At 39.4% G+C, this 22,557-nt stretch overlaps 1 protein-coding gene across 5 annotated transcripts in view; it reads right to left on the bottom strand.

The window, feature by feature from the left end:
- Nucleotides 1–206: 206 nt before the first annotated feature.
- Nucleotides 207–22,557, bottom strand: part of IGF1 (insulin like growth factor 1) — a 79,893-nt gene continuing 57,542 nt past the window's right edge. For 2 of the 5 annotated variants that reach the window (XM_003929619.3, XM_010340227.3), the window contains exons 3-4: nucleotides 20,595–20,776; nucleotides 207–3,783 (exon numbers count right to left, since the gene is read on the bottom strand). In XM_003929619.3, coding sequence (XP_003929668.1) covers nucleotides 3,724–3,783; nucleotides 20,595–20,776 — 242 coding nt within the window. In that variant the 3' untranslated portion in view covers nucleotides 207–3,723. The other 3 variants (XM_010340225.2, XM_010340226.2, XM_074402323.1) reach the window with 2 other exon arrangements.

The following is a 22,557-nucleotide window of genomic DNA, read 5'->3' as shown; positions in this document are numbered from 1 at the left end:
TGGCATAGCTGGCCAAACAATAAATGGGAAAGCAAAATATGCTACATCTTTTATTCTAAGCCTTCTCCCGAGTGCATTAAGTAGTAACAGAAACCCTGGAGCCACAGAACATGGGATGGTTTCATCTACACAAACATTGACGTTTCAAGGAGAAGAAGGATTCTCAAGGGAGGACAGGCTTTTTGTTTGTTTGTTCGTTTGTTTGCTTTCAATAACATTTTCAAGGAAGTTTTTTTTTTCACTGTTCCATTGGATCCTTAGGGTGTGTGTGTGTGTGTGTGTGTGTGTGTGTGTGTGTGTGTGTACGTGTGTACGTAGGGTGGGTGTTGAGAGATTTTCATATCCCTAGAAGAGTGGATTCTGATGGAGAGCTGCATTAACTTTTTCAGGGGAGCCTCCTCATTTTAAAAAGTTCAAATAATGTTAACACTATCTGGGGAAGAGAGAACAGAAATTTGACCTAAGTATTAAGTATGGTCAGTTAAATTGGAAATAAGCCTGTAAGTTCAAAGCTTATCCTTACCAATGTTTACTGTTCTTTTACAAATATCTTTAAATTGCCTCATTTAAAAATCATAAAGCAATCTAACTCTGAAGCAAAGCTTGTAAAGTTTTGGGTTGTGACATTTTAGTTGCTCTTTCCTGTGAAGTCCGAGTCATTCTGCTGTAGTATACAGTAATTGACTGACTTTCAGAGTTTGCAGCAATTTGTTTTCTAGTTTTAATTCATTAAAAAATAAAATAGCATAATGAGTTATATTAAATTTGTTGATTTATGATCCAGTTAGAGAGGATTATGTGTTGGAAAAAGTTAAGAAAGAGAATGTGGCAATGCATCTTTCAGCTTTCCTCCTTGGGGGATTTTTAACTGTGGATAGAATTAAATGAAGAAAATAAGTAATAGACCCTCTTAGAATGATCACTTCTAACTATGACAGAAAACACATAAGTGTGCAGAAGACTGCCTATAAAGTTTTGTTGAGAGTAAATAATTTTAAAAGGTACATAATGAGAACAAGAAATAAAAAGAAGTGCCATTTTGGGAAGAGGAGTCTAGTATCTTATCCACAGAACCCATATGTCTGGAAAACAGGCAGATACATAGTTTCTTCTACATCTGTACACAGTGATTGGAACATTGCTGAGCATGCTTGAGGTGCTTAATTCAAATATGTTAGATTGAGAGTTAAAATGCTTGTTAACTGAACAGGAGTGCTGGCTTCATTAAATAGGGCCTTCTTTTTGCATATATTCAGAGATCTAGGGAGAGTCTCTCTCTCTCTCTTTTTTCTGACCTCTGATCCTTGAGGTGACCCAGTGGCAGAAAAACTGAAGATGTTATTTTTTGTTTTTCATATACACTTTCCAAGAAGGTAAAATAAAAAATTTGCATGAAATAATCAAGTCTGGGTGCTTTTAACCAAAAAGTTCTAAGGTGAATAAAAAGATCTGAATGCTGGACAATTAATTGTTCTGATGAGAAAATCTTGATCTGCAGATGGGGGTTATTTTACAGGCTGTGATGGACCTGTACTAACCACTGGACTGTCTTGATACCGATTTTCGGCTGAATGGATTAAACACATTCACAGAGTGCTAGGGCCTACCCTTCTAAGTGGGAACATTCTTGTTGTGATGGCAGTTTTTGCTTTTCAGCTGGCAACTCCCGTCAAATATATTTTAACAAAAATTTTTAAAAATGTATATACAGCTAAGAATAAGTAAAATTTGTTAAAGAAGATGAATTTGTGACTTTTTATTATTGTTTTAGTATTTCAAACTTTGGGTCATTTTCCTTATATTGCCTAGAAAGGAAGGAATCATTATGTTTTTCAAAATGAATAGAACATTATTTATAGTATTAAAAGAGATTTTACTAGATACATAGTAACTGCATAGAAGACTCAGTGAGTGCTAATAAACAGAGTAATTGATTCCCCTTTCACTTGTAGAAATCTTTGTTTTTCTCCTTTTTCTTTTCCTTTTCCTCTCTTCGCTTATCTTTGTATTCATAAAACCAAATGCAGAATTCAAAATCAAATTGAAAATCAAATGATTCCCACATATTTTGAAAGGTGTTTTAAGAGATTGAGCTGTTGGCTTTTAACAACTAGTTAGTTGGCCAGTTATTTGGATAGCTTCACTGACAAGAACTGAGATGTCAGGAGCGATCAATTAATTGATCTTTAGCTAGCTACAAATGGGTTATTTATAGAATTCCTTGCATCTCAGCAACTCAAGCACTCTGATGTTGCACCCTTACAGCAACCCAGGGTAAAAAGAAAACCAAAAAAAAAAAAAAAACCTGAAGCTTTATCTTTTTAAACCTTATACCACCCCTTTGAGGTAGGTAGATGACATATTGCCCCCATTTTGCAGATGAGGAAACTGAGGCACAGAGAGGTGAAGTGACTTGCCCAAGGTCACACCGGTGAGTCCATGGCACAACTGGCAGATGTTTGTTTCTTCAGTGAGAAAAAGAAACCAGGACTGCTATAATTCCTAGCCTTCTGCTTTTTCCATTCCACAGTTTCCTCTCTGGACTTGCCAGTCCAATTTGCATCAGTGGACTTTAGTGTCTGAAGTTCCTCTTGGAAGGCATAACTGGGGGGACTTTCCCTTCCTTCCCAAATGGATGGAGCTTTCAGTACCCTTCCCTTTGTGTCATCTTTGGCTCCAGGCTTCCCCTTTTGTTTTGCTTTCACCTATTACCGTTTTGGCCAGATTCTTTCATATAACAAACTACAAAATAGCACCATTATACTAAAAAACAGAGTTTTATATACTGTTTGATATACCTTGTATTATTGATATGCTAAATTTACATAGTGCTCTATATGGAAAAAATAAAAAGAGGAAAGTTACTAATCAGGTTGCACATTAACTCCTCATTTGAATAAACTGTTTTGAGTTGAAGAAAGTTTCTATGTTTAAAACATATGCCTAAAAATGATTGGCCCCAAAGTTGCAACTATTTGCATTATTTTTTTTGTAAGCATGATGTGGAAAAATAAAGCTTTGTGTCTAAAATAAATGCATCCAACTTATATTTGGCACAAATGCCACAGATGGAATATTGTGGGTTAGAAATTGGTGTGTTTCTTGACGACTCGCTGCTGCTTTTGAGGAGGCCAAATTCGACAAATATAAAGGTTATGAAGGGAGGTGGTGGGTGTAGACGAACAAGATTATCAGACACTGTAAAACAAACAGCCCATGTTGTGTAGAAAGAAGTACAAGTAAAGAAACAATTCATAAACCACTTAGACAAGGTTGCTCAATGAATGGCTCCAGCAGCCAAGATTCAGAGAGGAATTTAGTGCAACTGGATCTACACAATACCCATGCATTTGTGGCTCTTTAGAGGCAGGGACTAAGATATATATGTGTGTGTGTGTGTGTGTGTATATATATATATATATATATATATATATATATATATATATATATGGTTTTTTTCTTTTCTATAGAACATTACTGATAAAGGATCAACAGCAATCTACCAACTCCAGGACAATTTTTTTCAAGGTGCAAACCTTTTATCAATCACTCCTAAAGACAATGTTGGAATGTTTACTTGTGTATTTCATTGGGGGAAACACCCATCTTTTAAATGTTATCAGACTTATTTTTTGGTAGGTATTCCAAAGTTTAACAGGTAACTCGTGCAGAGTAAAGGATTCTGCGGTGGCATGTCGCTCTTCACTTCTCAGGAGGGTCTTCCTACATTCTGTAGTTCCTGTTTCCTGCACTCCCTCTACTTGCGTTCTTCAGATGTACTTCCTATAAACAAGGAACCAAAAGTGACATTAACTTGATGAAGTTTTATTTATCCATCGATTTCTTACAGTGGGTCTCAACCTTCCATATCTTATGCCTTACCAGTTGAGCTAATAGAGAGCTTGGGCCTTGGTTTTCTTGAGAAGGGTGTATATAGGTGTATATAGGTGTACAGGCCCTTAATACTTTTGCCAAACCTCACTCAGGCATCTTCTCTGTATCCCTGGTGGCGTGAATACCACAGATAGCTTTACAGTCACACAAAGATGAGATTTGATTCATCTGCCTCTATCACAGATTCATGGATAGGAACAAGATCCTGAAAAATGCAGCCCTCTGGCCTCTGGCTCCTTTCCTAGTAAGAAACAAAATCAATCACATTCTGGGATCACCCTTTGTTGTTTTATTGCAGTTTGTTCTGTTTTAATTTTTGTAAAAAAAAAGAGACATATATTTTTCATTGTTTTTCTTGTTTTCTTCTAGAGCAAGGCAGAGTTTTAGAAATTGAAGATTAGGAAGTCTTATAATTAATTTTGAGTCTATAAAATCACAGACATACTGGGCTAAGCTCAAATTGTAGCTCTTCTATTTTCGAGCTATGTAAACTTGTATGAGTGGCAATCTCTTGAGTTTCAGTTTCTTCATAATAAATTAGGATAATAATAATATCTACCTTATAGGATCAAAGATTACATCATATATAAAAAAGTACTTACAATAGGCCTGGCACATGGTAAGCACTACATACTATTATTAACTCATTATTATTATATTATTAACTACTATTATTATTAACTCATTATTATTATTATTAACTCATTTTTCCTCTTAGTATTGTCACCTTTATTGGAAAGTAACCATACCAAGACTGAAAGTTCTGGGTTCCTAATTTGGTGCTACCATCACTCATCAATAAGCAATGATGTTATCTTAAGGATATTGAGTTTTGTTTTGTTTTTTTAGACAGGGTCTCTCTCTGTCGCCCAGGTTGGAGTGTGGTAGTGCCATCTCAGCACACTGCAACCTCTGCCTCTAAGGCTTACACAGTCCTCCTGCCTCAGCCTCCTGAGTAGCTGGGTCCATAGTCATGCACTACCATGCCTGAATAATTATTTTTACTGTTTGTAGAGACAGAGTTTTGCTATATTGCCCATGCTGGTCTTTAACTAGTGGGCTCAGGTGATCCACCAGCTTTGGCTTCCCAAAGTGCTGGGATTCCAGGCATGAGCCACTATACCTGGCCTGTATATTGAGTTTTGTTTGAAATAGAAGCCTGTGAGAGCAGAGATGTGTCTGTCTGTTCACGGTTACAGTCCCAGTGTCTAAAGCAGTATCCAGGTTATTGCAGGTGCTCAATAAATGTCTTTAAAATGAGTTAAATGAATGAATGGGTATGAGGGACTCCCTTGTGATTTGCAGAACTAAGTCATTATGTTATAATACGTTTCCTACAGTTATTATTTTATCCTTGAATATATTTAAATAGCAAAGTATGTAGATAAGGAGTTTTGAAATAAAATGAAGGAGGAACTGGCATTTATATGCATAAACCTGAGGTACTTTTTTTTTTTTTTTTTGGTTTTACCTCTAGCTAGAGATCCCTCTATAGAAGGATATAATGGATAATTTTTGGTATAGAATGAGGTTCAAAACCAAAAACAGGCGTTTTCTCCATGATACCTGAAATCTGCAAACTGTTCCCTCTGGCTAAGGTATTGAACACCCACACAATCACAACATTGTGAGGAGCTGAACACATTTGAGATTACTCAGACCTTGACCTGGAGAAGGTGAGAGGTTTTAATATGGAGGCTGGGGAAAAAAATCAACCGCCACTCCTTGGAAATAATACCTATTGGTGAAGGCCCATAGGGATCTGGCAGTTTTTCTTACACATGTTTTTCAGTTCTACTTGGAACATTAGAGCTGTCACCAAGTCCTTCATGAAAGGTAGCTTGCATTTTATGAGTTGATGGTCAACATCTTGTACTGACTGAGTAGAAGGAAGATGGCATCATTGTGGAAACGCATTCATTAAAATAGGTCAGTGACCACTGCAAAACGGAAAAAAAGCTGGTAGAAAGAAACTGGGCATTTGTATAGAATAACTTGAAATGCCATCTGCTTTTAATCCTGGCACTTTCCCTTAAATATCACAAAAGACCACTTAAGATGTGTTTGTTGTGGTGCAAAGCATCTACTGTTAAACTCCCAGTAAACTTGTGTTCTTAATCTTACATCATGTTCTGTTTTCTGTGTTTTTGAGATGGAGTCTCACCCTGTCACCCAGGCTGGAGTGCAGTGACGTAATCCTGGCTCACTGTGACCTTTGCCTCCCGGTTCAAGTGATTCTTGTGCCTCATCCTCCCAAGTAACTGGGATTACCACCATGCCCAGCTAATTTTTTTTTGTATTTTTAGCAGAGATGGGGTTTCACCATGTTGGCCTGGCTGGTCTGGAACTCCTGACCTCAAGTCATCTGCCTGCCTCAGCCTCCCAATGTGTTGGGATTATAGGCATGAGCCTCCATGCCTGGCGGTGTTCTGCTTTCTTATAGGAGTTCTCTAGAAAAATGAGAGAAGGACACATGAGGCCACAGAACAGTGTCATTAATGTTCTAAAACTCCTTGAAACATTTCTGTTCATTTCTCAGTCAACACTGTTGATGGTCTGTAGCTCATCAAACCCCCAAAATACATATTATTAAGGATGCCATCTCTCTGCCTAACTACTAACCAAATTAATTCACAGCAGAGAAACACACTAATTTGAATTTTGCTTTTTGCTTTTCCATTTACGAGGCACGCCAGCTGAAAATAAGATCTTTAAGCATCTTCAATGCCTAAATTTAGAAAATACTCAAGAATGAAATGGGAACAAATTAAAAGAAAGCCTCATAAAGCGTTTAATCTCCATTCTTTCTCTCAAGCCAAGTTAATCGCAAATTTCTACAAGGAAACGTTAAGATACCACCTATGCTTCACTCTTTAAATTAGCCGGTGACTATAGCAAAAAGAATTGAGGTTGGAATGGCCAACCACATACATCTTATTTTTTGTCTCCAATAGAGAGATTTTTTTTTTCTTTTCTCTCAAAGCACAAGGCATAAAGTGTAAAATCTGAGCAGAGGGATCTCCCTTGGTCTGTTTCTTCTGGGTCTGTCTTGGCATCACAGCGAAGCCATGGGCTGAAACTTCACTTGAGTGAAGCAGATGCTGTGCCAAGCAGCATGGTTCCCGTGCACACACGTGCCTGGTGGAGGCCATTCAAACCAGCTGGGATGTCGTCTGGTTTGCATTTGGCTCTCTTCCCGGGCTGTCACATGTGACTTCTTTGTTGCAGACAATGACAGTGACAAAACAAAAGCACTCAGGGACTGGGTCTCAGTTGCATCTGTTGCTTTGCTCATTGTCTTAACTTAATTATGCTGGCCACCCTTGACAATGGGCGGCAAGTGGAGGCATGTTAGAAGCAGCCATCATTGGAGTTGGCATCCACCTTTGGTGCACTTCTTGAAGGATTATGAAACTGTCCCACATTCAACCAGGCAAAAACTTTTTACTTTAACAGCTTGTCCAATGCAAACAAACCAGCTAAAACTGTTTCTAGTATGCAACTAGACAGATTTTTAAAATGGAAACAGTAGTGGGTAAATACTGTTTCCTACTGACACTAACCAATGAAGGTAAGACTATTAAGAAAACATTGAGCCTCCAGCTCACTGGGGTGTGGGCAACACAGCGAGACTCTGTCTCAAAAAAAAAAAAAGAAAAAGAAAAAAAAGAAAAAAAGGTAAAGATGGCAAATTGTATATTTTTTACCAAAATAACAAAATGGAAAATAAAAATATTGTTTTGTTTCTTGAAAAAAAAAAAAAAAAAAGGTTTACCCTTCAGAAGGAAAGGTTAACCAACTGATTAGGAAGTAAGTTTGCAGAGGGTTTAATACCCATTATGTACAGACACACATATTTAGGATGCTAGAAAGGCCCTGAAGAGGCCATTCACCTTCTCCCATTCTCTCTTGGTTCTTATCTTAGATCCAAGCTTTCCTTTGGAAAGCTATCCACAGACTTTTCAATTAAGATCACTGTGCCAGGTGTGGTGGCTCACACCTGTAACCCAGTACTTTGGGAGGACGAGGTGGGCAGATCACTTGATAGCCTGGACAACATGGTGAAACCCCATCTTTACTAAAAATACAAAAAAATTAGCTGGATGTGGTAACATGTGCCTGTAGTCTCAGCTACTCAGGGGGCCAAGGCAGGAGAACTGCTTGAACCCAAGAGGTGGAGGTTGCAGTGAGAATAAGACAAAACAAAAACAAAAACAAACAAACAAAAACCTGAGGACTAATAACAATGGCAATAATAATGATCTTGCTTAACAGAGGATTTGTAGTTTACAAAATAATCTCACTGAATCCTTACAATCACCATGTGAGGTGATACGGTGTTATTCATGTCATCCCAGGTACAAGCCGAGACTCGCTAAGATTTAGTAATGTCCTTAAGGTCATAGAGGAACAAACTGATAGAACAATCGCTCAAATAATGACAGTTCCCATTACTTGAACATTTGTTACATGCTGGGGTTTGTAGTATGCATGTAGGTTGCATGTATTTTCTTATTTTTTTTCTTAAAGTTCTCTCAAGGATAAGTACTAGTGTCTTGACTGTTTTATTTTTAAGGAATTTGAAGCTTAGGGTAAACAACTTGCCTACTTTCTTGTCATGGAGATGTAATAGTGGTTGGAATTTGGATCTATTCTTTCTGATTCTGGAGTTCACCAGTTAACCACTCTGCTAAACTGCCTCCCCAAGAGCTAAAAAATCTAGTGCTTTCAAGTCCAAATCTCTTTCAAATAGCAGTAGTTGATAATATCATTAGCTGCCCATGCTCCCAGATGGTGGTAGATGCTGGTTTAGTGGGCAAGGCTGTGCCATGGGACAGAAGACTCAATGAGGAGGGTGAGTATTACCACAAGCTGGGGCCCATCTGTAATGGCTATTTTTAGAAGTCTAGGAGCACAGTATTCAATTAGCAAAAGTGAAGTCCCTGATAATATAACCCTTTTTTTTTCTCCCCACCTATCTTTATAAGATTTTGCCTGAGAGATAGAATCTAAAAGGATAAAAATAGGCTCTTTAAACTTCAGGGAGGAAGCAGTGATGTTTTCAATAGACCACGTTTCCATCTCCACCCACTCCAAACAATTTGAGTATTGTATGACATGAAGTCTAGGAAAAGCCTGGCACTCTATTAAAAAACACTGGGAAAATTCTGTCTGGAATGGAATATCAGCAGCTTATTGTACTGCATGAAGTACTAACTCAGCATTGACCTCTCAGAAAGGGCAAAATGAGAAGAAAAGAGCAGTGGATGATTGGAGAGATGGCTCAGATATCAGCCCTTTACCTGTTGAAAGGGATGTGTTACAGCAATTTTGCTAGCTTGGCCTGGGGACATGTGAAATGGTGGAGGATGATTTAGATGTCTCAGTATCAACTTTGATATCTCTTTCCTTCCTTTACTTCAGGGAATCACAAGTTCAAATTCCAGGAGAGTGGAATCAGCCTTTTCTCTCTGGCAGCCAGGCAAAGTGAGGGTCATGCCATCTACTCAGCACAATGGGATGTGACTTTAAAACCAAAGAACAAGGTGCAATTTCAAGAAACCTGTACTCCTCCTTTATGTGGCTGCTGCTTTAACATTGTGAGGGCTATATGCTTACTGGACACGGTTTTGGTCGGCCCAGTCTCATGTTTTTTTTCTGAAAACCTCATTCCACTTTTTATGTGGTTGTAGTGGGAGTTCCCCCTCACCCCCTGCCAGTACAACACTCTTCTTTGATTGTAGTGGATTGGACCAGGGCAGGCCCCTCCCAAGAGCTAATGACCAAGTGTGGTGGGGACATCGAGGCAGACCTATTTTTGAGAAACACAGAAATTTGTTGGGCAACTTCATTGCCAAACTTGGGCTCAAAGACTCCCCGATGACTTTGCTAAACCTTCCTTGGACCATAGACCCATCTAAAATGTTTCCAACCAATCTGCTCTCCCTCTCTTCTTCCCTTGGGGCCAGGCTTGCCTCGCAATCTGATGGCTTCTCCTATCTTCCCCTATTTTCCATTCACACATGAATTCCCCCTAATAAAACCCCTGCTCATTTAACACCTTCCCATCTTCTGCTTCTTGGAGGACCTGTCTTAACACATGTGGTTTGAATCCCAGCTCTCCCACACAGTAGTTGTGTGACCTTTGATAATCACTACATTGTGCTGTCCTCAGTTTCCTCTTCTGCAAAATAAAAGGGTAGGATAAGGTCACCTACCTCAGAGTGGTGTTGTAATTGAATGTATAAACCTGGACTCATTTACCTGGCGTAGGGTATAGTTGTGTGCAAGAGAGCCTACTGTTTAAAAAAACACCTGGACCTAATTGTTAGCACCATCAGTCTGTTTTAGCTTGTGTACTATAAAAGCCCTCTCTGGGTCCACATTTGTTCAAGCACTGATGTTCTGTAGAGTCAATTCTGTATATTTGCCTCTCCACTAAAAGATAAGTTCTGGGAGGGCAGGTAGCGTATTGCCTTCACTTCTATATCCTCCCCAGACCCAAGCACAGTGCTTTCAGCAAAGTGGCCAATGAGGAAATGCTCATTAAACGAACTCAAATTTCCTGCAGGAATGATGGAATAGAGTTCAGGTCAACAGTAAATACTGTGTGGCTGCTTTCTTTCTTCCTATAGCATCCTCTACAAGTACAAATAGCACAGAGCCTTCCACCATTTCATACAAGTGACATATTGTAGTATGATAAATATCAACTAAGAAACGCAGGAGAGAGTGCAGTGCTCGATTAACACACTGTGGTCTGTCTTCCTCAGGCTTGGATTCTGCTTGGCTACTTGTTAGTTCAAGACTTTGGCAAGGCATTTTTCCATACTCAGCCTGTTTTCCTATCTATACAATAGTGATAATTACAGTACGTAATCTGCGAGCTTCATGTAAAGACTAAATGAGGTGATTCACTATAGCCCTTGCCACAGAGCAACTACCTAATCAGTATTAGCTACTATGAGTCTTTTAAATTTATTTTTTAATTGTTACTATTGTCATAGCCATTTCTATGCTATCATGCTGCCCTTTCTCTGTCTGAATATGGGGAAAGAGTAGCTACCTCCTTGGTTTCCAGAGCTCCCTTGAGTGCCGGGAGAGTGGACTTTTATAGCTCTGTTTTCTAGTGACTGTGGCATCCCTAGGAAACCCCAAGAATCAGAGGACTTTATTCCAAGATTATCTTGGCTTAGTAACTTTATTACTCTTTAAAGGCTACCACCTGACTCTATTTCAAATATTTCTGCCTGTGATATAAAAAAATCTCTATCAAAATGTTTTAAAAGCCTGGAGAACAAAGAAAAAAAAAATGCCAACGGGTGCTTTCCCTTGCTGACAAGAGGTGTTTATATTGCCTTTAATTGTCATGAATGGTGTTGTAAAATACTCCAGGATCAGGGCTCCCCAGACTGTTGATTTTATGGGCAGCTTGTCTAGTTAGCTGTTTGTGTTACATTTTTAAATTTTAAGAAAGTTTAAGCTTATTATCTTTCCCAGAGGGAGTTGATTTTGGAATTGTTGAAAAGTCACCAGATTCTAACAATTTTGCTGATATGTGCTAAAGATTCAGCACATTCTTACCTAAAAACTGGATTTGGTTGTTCTTTTTCTCTTAAGCCTCTGAAATGCCATTGTTTCATCTGACATACAATTTATGCTAAAGTTACTCAAACTAGTGTCTGCAGTAACTCCTATTACAGTGTCCTTGGGAGATGTGAGGCCTAGGGTTTTTACATTTTGGTGTCATTTCAGTGCAATAGTGATGAGTTCACAGGGTTAAGAGGAAAGGGTGTTGCCCTCTTTCACTCATTCCTTGTGTGTGTGACAAATCTGGGCAGAACATTCAAATGTCGTGCTCTGAATTTTCCTCCTCACTGAATTGAAAGAAATTTTGGAAGTTTGGAAGGCTCTCTTGAACTTTTAGGATGAATAAAACAACACTATGACAAGTTAAAGTGATTTGCATCTGTTTGAGGTTGATGGGAGTCTTCAGCATATAAAAGTAAACATGCAGAGTGCCAGCCAGTACTCATCCAAGGCAGAATGGCTCAAGAACATTTCATGCATGCATACAGTTTTTTGTTGCTGTTGTTGTTAAATCAGAATTGTGGCATTGTGCCGCCTCTACCTGCATGCTAGTGTTCTTTTGAAGTTGGAAACGTTATAGAGAGACAAATCAGAGCATCTAATAGTGACCTAGGTAAACCAATACTGACAAAATAACAGTTATTATACTATGCATTTATTGATTCATTCGTATTTTTCATTCCTTCTAGTCTTCCAATGCTTCATGAGCTAGTCAAGCATGCCACACACTTGCACCATGACATAAACATTGCCTATCCCCAACTCTACCATTATCAGCTAATTGGGAACCTTATCTAACCCTCAACCTGCCACGGTTTTGCTCCTAATCCTTTGGAATTTTGTCTTGCCATAATTGTGAACTAAACCTGTGAAAATAGCACATCACATTTTTACAGATGGCAAAGCTAGTTGGGATTACTTAACCTCTTAGTGTTGGCTAGACAGAAAGCCCCAGGTGAATGTTTATACATTGCACATAGGATATTGTAGAAACTTTTGCCATGGATCCTAGCTTAGAAGCTTGGACTATTTGATCTGTTTGAGTTTGATGTAAACTTTCTTGGTCTCTCACTAGGAACTTTGGAGTTATTTTATGAGACAAGAGTTGCTATCACACTCAGCTTTTCATAGATCTTGTTCTTAACATCTTATCTTCATATGGACATTTTGATGATATCAGTTATAGAAGCCAAGGACGACAGGGTAACCCATTGTCATCTTTTTTCCAGAGTGATCATAAGAGATGTCTACTCAAATAAATGAATGTTCCTTTATCTGACCCAATGGGCATGAAAGCATATGACAGACTAAATAGAGGAAGTTAGAGGCTTATGGTTAAGAAATGGGAAAGTGGTAGAAGAGGCATTTGATAGATTTTGCTAATAATCTCAGTCCCTAATAGAGTTAGGGGCAGGGGATGATAGAAGCAAGATTGGCTGGAAGCACTGACCTTTGGTTGTAATGGGTCAGTAATTAGACCTAGAAGTTTCCAAAGTTGCAAAGTGGTTCTATGGGAAAGTTACTGTAATCTATAGATAGGGATCTACAGAATCTTTCTCTGTATATTAGATGGGAAGTGGTTGAAGTCCCTGGATCCTTAGAAGATACAATAATAAGAAAACCAACTTATTTCCACCCCTCCAATAATGTCTCCTTTATTTCCTGAATAGTTTTTAGTTTAGGATGAGAAATAGTCTTTTGAGAAGACAAAGAAATCCTGCAGTTTTTACTTAATGATTATTAGTTTTTACAGAAGAATTTACCTCCACTGAAAGAAAAGCCAGGAAACTGTTTTCAGCTATAATTTTGGAAAATAGTTCCCCCCAAGCTTCCCTCGTGGGTGCAACATTGCTAGGACACAAAGCTACACACACCACACACACACACACACACACACACACACACACACACACACAGAGAGAGAGAGAGAGAGAAAGAGAGAGAGAGAGAGAGAGAGAGAGAGAGAGAGAGAGAGAGACAGGAGAAAATAATCCCCTTAAAACTGTTTGCTATAGTTTATTACAGATTCTAAATTACTACTAAGGACATTTAGAATTAAAATCGGCTTGATACACCTTTAGCATTCTTATTTCTACCTGTCATACTTCCACTTTTTAAAAAGTTAGCTTTTTGACCAATGGTTCTTAAAACTATAACCATATTAGTTAATAAAATAAAGATGGCAATTTCCAAAATGTTTTCTAGGTCCTGTTACCCATCTAACAATAGACAGTGAGAGTTATAATTGAGTTCTTAGTATGGTAGAAATTTTCATAGGGGTTCTCTGGAAGAATCAGACATGGACTCATAAACCTCTTGTTCCATATCTCTCATCATTTGCCTGCTGTTCTCAATCTCCATTTCTCTCTTCTGGAATTTAAACATAAGCTTATATTTCTAAATCATCTCTTTTGGCCACTGGATAAAAATGGGATGACACTAAAAGCATTAAGGAGTTCCATTACAGAAGGACCCCCAAACATGTGGGCATCAGGGAAAAGTTTTGATTCCAGTTAGGTCTTTGGGGATGACAGAAAAGCTGATGTTCACCTTGCAGGTCTGGAATTTTAGTGGACCTGGAGAACCCTTGCTAACCTCAGCTATTCTCTCTTTAAAAATAGACCTGTCTTGCTTAGGACAAAGGAATCAGTAACTGGGCTTTAAGCACTGAGGTGAGCATACAAACTGGATATTTCAAACCTCATAAAAAGGGATTTGAATTCTGCTTTATCTATTAATCTTTTCATTGCTCCTGAAGGCTTCCTCTTTAATTAGAGATGATCAATGTTGCCCTTGGATTAAAAGTCAACTGTGTGTTATCTAGTGAATATTGCATAAAAGCCCTATACTTCTCCTATGGGCAAGTAAAAATAGACCTCATCTTCCCCAATGGATGTTAATGGACTCGAGAAATTACCAAATTTATTACCTAATAAAACAATATTTCTCTTTAGTGGGAAGGAGGTGGTCAGGGGAATGGAGGAGAGAGAAGGGGAATTGCTCTTTGGGAGCTCATTTTTTTTGCCTCCTTTTTCACCCTTACATTCGTACAGTGCATACGTTTGAAGCTATGTAAGGTTTTGTTTGTCTTCAAGAGATGTTTGTAAAAAGATTAAATGCTTGTGAAAGGCATTGGATTGGCAACCCTAGAAACTGAAGTGTCCCGGAAGCTGTGTGAGCCTGGAAATATCCTGCATTTCTATTTGTTTTGGCAATTTTACTTAAAACTACTAAGAACTGGAGTTCATCTACAACTAAATTTTCCCTAGGCACCAAGAAATGAAAACACATATTACATTTAATTTTAACTAGTTGAGAAAAATTGTCATTTTCTGAAAGTTCATTGTATGACCCTGAAACAGAAGCAGTGGCTCTGCACTTGGGAGAGCCAAGCTACCATTTAAGTTGGAATTATTTATAGACCCAGGGGTTCTATGGGTTGGAATGGTTCTTAGGTCATTGAGTTCTCTTATTCTCCTACCACGTGCTTGAAACTCCACTACCACATCATGGAAAAGGGTTGGCAGGCTTGGGCTTGAAGTTCTTGGTGACACAAGACTGCCTTCTACTTCAGGAGGTAGCTCCAAGTTTTTACATAGCTCCAAGTTTTAGAGTTAAGTAAAATAATGTTAACTAAAACTTTAATAGTGCTTACTATGTGCTAGATACCATTAAAGCCCTATAATATGTGTATTTGAATATACACCTCCCACTTCTTGCACAGAGACACTCATGCACACATTATACTCACACACATACACACACATACAATCTCAGTAAACCCTCACAATAACTGTATAAGGTAGATTCAGTTGTTACCCTTATATAACAGATGAGGAAACTGAGGCACACATAAATTACATGATTTGCCCAAAGCCACAACGCAAGTAAGAAAGAGCCAAGATTTGAACCCAGGTAGTCTGACTCTACATTTTGTACTCTTAGTGACTATATTTTATTATTATTATTTTAAATTTTTTTTGAGACAGAGTTTCACTCTGTTACCCAAGCTGGCGTGTAGTGACAGGATCTTGGCTCACTGCAACCTCAGCCATCTGGGTTCAAGCAATTCTCATGCCTCAACCTCCCGAGTAGCTTTGATTACAGGTGCGTGACACCACACCCACCTAATTTTTTTTGTATTTTTAGTAGAGACAGGGTTTTGCTATTTTGCCCAGGCTGGACTCAAATTCCTGAGCTCAGGCAATCTGCCTGCCTCAGCCTCCTGAAGTGCTAGGATTACAGGCATGAGCCACCTTAAAGACTATATTTTAGCCTCCCTAATGCTTATAACTATTGTTCATGCCTAGCACAGAGGTTTGCACATTGTAGGTGCCCAATAAAAAATATTTTTCACCTATTTTATATCAGGATTATTGTTCCATACATATTCCAATTAGTATTACACACAAGTATCAATTTGCCCTAGGAAACAGTTGAAGTTGAAACACTGGAATTTTTAAATGTTTATTAATATTCTGCATACTTCAAAGAAACACTAAGAGGAGTAATAGGTATATAACATTCACTATGGAATTCTTAGCCAGTTGCCACCTGCAGCAGTAGGTCCTTGAACAATTTCAATTTGGCCAGAGAAGGAAATTCCAAACATGCAAGACTTGTAGTATAAGCATAGCTCCTATGCCTTTCTTTTTATACTCTGTACTTGCCTCACTGTCTTAATGTAGGAGAACAGGAATCATTTCATCTCAGCAGTGCAGCTTGTTTCTACGGTGTGTGTTTCTATCACTATTCATCAGCCTATGTTACTCATTTGTCCGTCCGTCCATCCATCCATCCATCCATCCATCCATCCATCCATCCATCCATCCATCCATCTACCCATCCAAACAGCATTAGATGTCATTTATCACTAGATGCTTGGGTACTGATACTAGAAAGAAGGAGATGGAAAGATAATAATAGATTCTTCATGTTTTCTTGGTTCATATTATTCAGTAATCACATGTAAGCATTCAAGATAATTGCTTTAGAATTGGTAAAACTCGTTCCGAAAAGGACTGTGCTGCAGTACATAGTTTGCCAGTTAAGCATTCTTTAACTAGAAAATCTTTTTGTCCCTTCCCTTCCCCTCCCTCCCTTCCTTTTTACCTTCCTCCCTTCCTCCTCTCCTTCCCTTCCTTCCTTTCCCTTCCTCTCCTTCCCTTCCTTCCTCTTCCCCCCTCCCTCCCTCTCTCCCTCCCTCTCTCTTTCCTTGTCTTTCTCTTTGCCTTTGCCTTAGTTCTTCTTGAATAAAGTTTGTGATTGGGTATAATTATAGTTTATTCAAACCTTTCCACAGGATATGAATTCTTAGTCATTCTATGGAGCTGTGATCCCTTAAAGAACCATCTGTGTTTACATGCTACTCTAAGGTGATGGTTGTAGAAGGAATTGGCCTCTGCCTGCAGCTGGTCCCAAAGCATGGATATCTTAGTAGGAGAACTTAGCATCTCCTGAATGAGAACTTAGTATCTCCTGACTCACCACTTAGGCTAAGGCACCAGCCTGGCTTCTCTCTGCTCTGATAAGCCAGGATCCACTTTGCAACCACAGCAGCAGTGGCTTGGCTCCCATGTGGGGCTTTGGCATGTTTTCAGTTGGACCTTTTCCTCCTGGATTAAGCCTTGAGCATCTCTATCATATTTAAGTAATCCTGAGTTTTCAGTGAACCACTAGAAAGGGTGATCCTGGAATAAAAAGCATGGCAGGGGCATGGAGGACCATGCAGAAAGTCATATTCTTACCCCCAAATGTCATCATTTGCTTGGCTGAGCACTTCTGTCTTATGCCCCATCTCAGCTCTTCTAATACATAACTTGGAGGATGGTTAGACTTTTTGCACTGTTTGCTTTATTATCTATGAAGAAGACCCCAGTTCTACTGATAAAACCAAGGCATCTGAAGATCTCTAAAATCTGAATTATGTGATTCTATGTAGCTTTTCCTCACCCTCAGGGAAATCCAGCACTCTTGCTCTCATTCACTCCCTTTCTTCTGGTGGAAAAATATTAAATTAGTAAAAGACTTTACACAGTATTTCTGCCCTGCCTTTTCTTTCTGGAATTCTTTCTTAGTTGACTCACTTTGATTATACACTATTGTCCGCTGACCAGAAGGAGAGCAGCTTAGAACCCAACCACATCTTTACCTACTTCTGGATCTCAGTGTCCTCGTCTTTAAAATAAAGGGATTGAACCAATTTCTGAGGCCTCTTCCAGCTCTGACATAGTATGGTCCTGTGGTTTTCATGGAGCAGAAACTCATGATTTCAGATATAAAAATAAGTTTGTGGTGAGGTGGCGATGGGAGGGGAGTGTTTTCTAGGAGCTGTAGTCTAAATGTAGTGGTTATCATCAGCTATCAGAAGTCTTCTGTCTCTGGCTAAATTGTGTCCAAATTCACATGTTGAAGTCCTAATTCCCAGTACATCAAAATATGACTGTATTTGGAGACAGAGTCTTTACAGAGATAATTAAGTTAAAATGAGGTCAGTGGGGTAGGCCCTAATCCAATCTGGCTGGTGTCCTTTTACACAGAGGATGTTCAGACACAGAGATATGTATGGAGGGAAGATAAAGTGAAGACACGGGGGGAGAAGAAGGAGGTCACCTACAAGCCAAGGGAAAGAACCCATGCCAGAGCCTTCTCTAAGGCCCTTGCAAGGCCTGACACATTGATTTGGGGCTTTCAACTCCCAGAACTATGAAAAATTTCAATTTCTGTGGTTTAAATTACTCAGTCTATAGTACTGTGTTATGGCAGCCCTAGGAAATGTATACATCTTTTGTATCTGATTCCAAAGTGTAAAAAAGATGAAGAAAAGTGCAGTGGCCTCTTCTCAAAAGTTATCTCACAGTCCTCATAGGGTTTTAGGCAATATTGGATGCCCTTTGGCCTAAACCCTGGACTTGACTAAGAAACGCAGCCTCCAATGACATTGCAGGAAAAAGGGAATCTGGGAATTTCTATGACACAATTCAGTCTTGCTAAGAATTTTGGGCTAATATTTAACTCTGGACATATATTGACATGGGCAGTTCTTCCATAACAGATTCATACAAAATTTAAAAATGCATATAGAAGCCTTTTTTTTAATTCTTTAATTGTGTTTTAGAGGCAAAGAATAGTGTGTCTTTTTTGCCTATTTTATAATTTTTATTCTTTTTTTTAATATTTACCACTGTCTTTCTTTGGGCTTTCTAGGGCATTACATTTTTCTTTTCCATTTTCTCCATGTTTCTTAGCCACATTCTCTGACAGGTTACTTCTGTTTCCATCACATCATTATCTAGCTCCAGCAGGCCTACGTTTCTTCATTTCCTCTACTGCATTTTCTGCTTTTCTTTCTTGCTGTCTGCTCCTCTTTCATCATCGTTGCCTCTGTCTGCCTAGTCCTCCTGTCCTCCATTTTTCTTTTTTGCCTCTGCATTCAGCATTTCTACTTCCAATCTCCCTCCTCTGCTCTTCCTTCTTTCCTCTGATTTGCAGACTTGCTTCTGTCCCCTCCTTCTGTGCCCCTCCTGGATGTGTCTTTGGCTCACCTTTCCTTCTCCTCTGAGACTTCGTGTTCTTATTGGTAGATGGGGGCTGATACTGTAAATATCACAAAAATAATTGCATTGAGAACAAGTGGTTCCCATTGTGTCCCTGAAAAAAGAACCTTTGAATGAGCTCAGAATGTCCAGTCTCCATATGATGCAGGAGACAGCAGTAGCACTGGAGAGGGGTCTAGACCTCAGCCACAAGACTCAGCATTCCAGAACTTTGGGACTCATCTCTTGACACCTACTCCCTCCACAGTTAGAAACCAAGAGGCACTGGGTCACCTGGGAAGAGAAAGAATAAATGTGCCTTTGCCCCTGCAAGCACACTTTCCTGCCACATTCAACTAAAGTTTTTTCTGAGATCCTTGCCTCCTGACTGATCAGTGGCTTCTGCATTTTTGGTGTGTTGTGGCTTGCCCGGTCCCCTTCCATCCTGCAAAGGGGCTCCCTGGGGTCACATCTCTAATAAGCCACTATCTTCCTCTTCCAGCCTCAGCTGAGGTTTAGGACCAGGAAGCAGAAAGGTGTCATTGTGAACTTCTTGATCTCTCATCTTGTGCTTTTGTACAATATTATTTGTTCTAGCTCCAAAGATTAAAACCACATGTTGGCCTTCCGTTTTTCAACAGAGTCCCTAAGAAGACTTAAACGAGAGCTAATTTCTTCCCTACTCTACTTCCTTGCTTTCTCTTTTTCCTCCTTTACCTTCTCTTCAGTTCTTATTCTTTCTACTTAATGGCTAAAATTTTAGTTAATCCATTATATTCATTTGTTCATTCGTTCACTCATTCAACAAAAATTGATCAAGTTACTCAATGTGTATCAAATGTTTCATGTACTTTCTGATGGCATAGATGGTACCTGTGAGGTTTGTTTACAGTCTAGCTCTTAGAAAATAATGCCTGCAGATTTTGATCATTACAAACTTCTAGGCATTCTTATAGCCAAACAGAAATTTCTGTTTTTAATGTTTCTTGTTTAATTATGTTTGCTACTGAATGTGAATTTTGAGTAGTTCCCATTAGCCTTTTTTTTCCTTTGCAAGAGTACAGAACTTGAAAGGTTACAAGCTTTGTTATTAAGGAAAATTATGACAGACATTAACGAGGGTCCAACATTACTTTATGCAGGCATTTGAAAAGTATCTCAAAGTGTATGCATTAACTGCTTAACTCTGACAACAGACTGATGTGGTAGATATTTTTATTATCCCAATGTTACTGATGAAACTGAGTCTTGGATACGTTACATTATTTGGCAAGGGCTCTCAGCTGGTGTGTGGGGAAGCCAGGACTTCACTTTTGTCTGATACCAAAGCCCATGTTTGTTTAGCCACTGTTTTGTAACATCTTCCAATCTTCACATCATCCATAGCTGTGGAAGGGGAAATTTGCAATGCAGAGTGACCAAAGAGATGGGGATGTAATCCATCCCTTTGGTGCGAATGGAGCTTTTTTTGACCTGTAAGCCAGGGTCTATGGGGCAGAATTAGTGTTTGGCCCACTCACATGCAGAAAAGAGAGACCACTTGAGGATGGTTGGATCCCAACCAGGTGGGCTTACCTTCTGGGTCTTGGGCATGTCAGTGTGGCGCTGGGCACGGGCAGATCGGGCTGACTTGACAGGCTTGAGGGGTGCACAGTACATCTCCAGTCTCCTCAGATCACAGCTCCGGAAGCAGCACTCATTCACGATGCCTGTCTGAGGCACCCTCCGACTGCTGGAGCCATACCCAGTGGGCTTGTCTGTACAAATCAAACAGAGTGGCCTCACGTTAGGGTGGAAACTGCTTTCTTCAGTCTTCCACCCAGCTCTTGCCTCTCCCCACATCTAGTTAACCTATGTATTCTGCAATGTCTCAACCTCTTCTTGAAACTTCCCCAATGATTCCTGACCCCATGAATCTTTCTGGATTCCAGTATGCCTCCTGGATTCTGTACCACACTCAGCACTAACTCATTCACCACATTATTTGTGGTAATTCTCCCCAAGCTTTGCAACTGGTAGGCGAGGATCTTGTCTATGCCCAATCCTAGTGTTTTCTTATATATTGGCTCCAGAGGATGATAGAAATATTAAAAGAAGATCATGCATTATTTTCTTAATCCTTAATCTTTCTGGCAACTCCACACTGTTTTTATAAGCAGAATAGCTCAAATGTTTGCCTTTTTGTTTAACTGCTTTGAGTGTATAGTCTGGTTGAACACCAAAGAGGTTTTAAGTTTGGAAAGGGCTCCTCATTTTACTAATGTGAAAACTGAGACTCAGAGGTGGCAAAGACTTGCTCAAGGTCATTCATGCAGCAAATCGTGGAGTCAAGATGCAAACTCAGATCTACTTGCTGTAAAGCCCAAGTGCCTCATGGAGCCCAGAGGAGCTGTTGTATGACTCTGGACAAGTTACTAAGCTCTCTGGGCCTCAGTTTGCCCATTTATCTAATGGAGTTTATAATATCATCCTTGTAGGAATTGTTTGAGGATTAAATGAAGTCATGTATGAATAATGCATAGCACAGAACCTAACATATAGTGGAGGTCCTAAATAAATCATAGCCAGCTTTCTCCAAGTACTGTTTCCAGGGTCCTATATGATCTGTGGAGCGGTGTCACTATTGTCCGTGTGCAGAAGTCTTGGGACTTGAAATTAGTTACAATGCCAATCTAATAGGGCTCCCTCTCTTATCACCTCAAGAGACCAGAACAATGAATTCTCTTTTTTATAGAGTAACTACCAAACTGAAACAATGAACAAAATGTCCATCTTTCACGTGATTCTGTTCTAGCTCAGGCAAGGGCAGAGGGACAGAACCTTGCTTTCTCTTCTCTTCCCTTATCTCTCCTCATCTTCTCCACTGATGCTCAGGTTTTATGGAAGAAAATTTATACATTATGGGCACAGAAGAATCCAATTAATCAATCTGACACTTATTCAATCTTAATTCCTGACAAAAGAAAACATTACATTTTCAATCACAAGTCTATGTTTGTGTAATAATGACACCATCACATGAGGATAGGATTTTGAAAGTCAGAATCCTCACGTATTTTGCACTCCCTCATTGGGAGAGATCAGGCCCATGGTAATGGCCTGCTACCAAACTAGCTTGGCTGCCTCCCTGCTGGAAGGGCCAGGATTCATGGCATCCTCTAAGAACCCAAATGCTTTCCTGATGCTTGGCACAGGACCCTAGTGGCTGCTTCCTCCCATAAGGCAGGTTTATTGTCATTCTTAGGACAGCTGGAGGTAGTAACTCAGTGAGGGTTCATTTGTGGTCTTTCTGGGCGGGTTCTGCTGCTCAGCTCTCAGAGCAGACTCTGTGGGCTCCTGATGGCTGTGGGGTTTGGGAGGGACAGGGCCCTGGCCAGCTGTGCCTCAGCGGGTCCCCTGAGCAATGTAAACAATGTTTTTTTTTTTTTTTTTTTTTTTTTTTTTTTTTTTTAATAATCTTTTCTTGGAACTATAAATTAGAGGAAAGACACAAATGGGCTTACATGGTCCTTTGTAATCCACAAAGGACTTCTACATA

The sequence above is a fragment of the Saimiri boliviensis genome, chromosome 7, assembly GCF_048565385.1.
Source record: "Saimiri boliviensis isolate mSaiBol1 chromosome 7, mSaiBol1.pri, whole genome shotgun sequence".
NCBI lineage: Eukaryota > Metazoa > Chordata > Mammalia > Primates > Cebidae > Saimiri > Saimiri boliviensis.
Note: the sequence above shows the minus strand (reverse complement) of the source record. Positions and strands in the feature narration are given on the sequence as shown.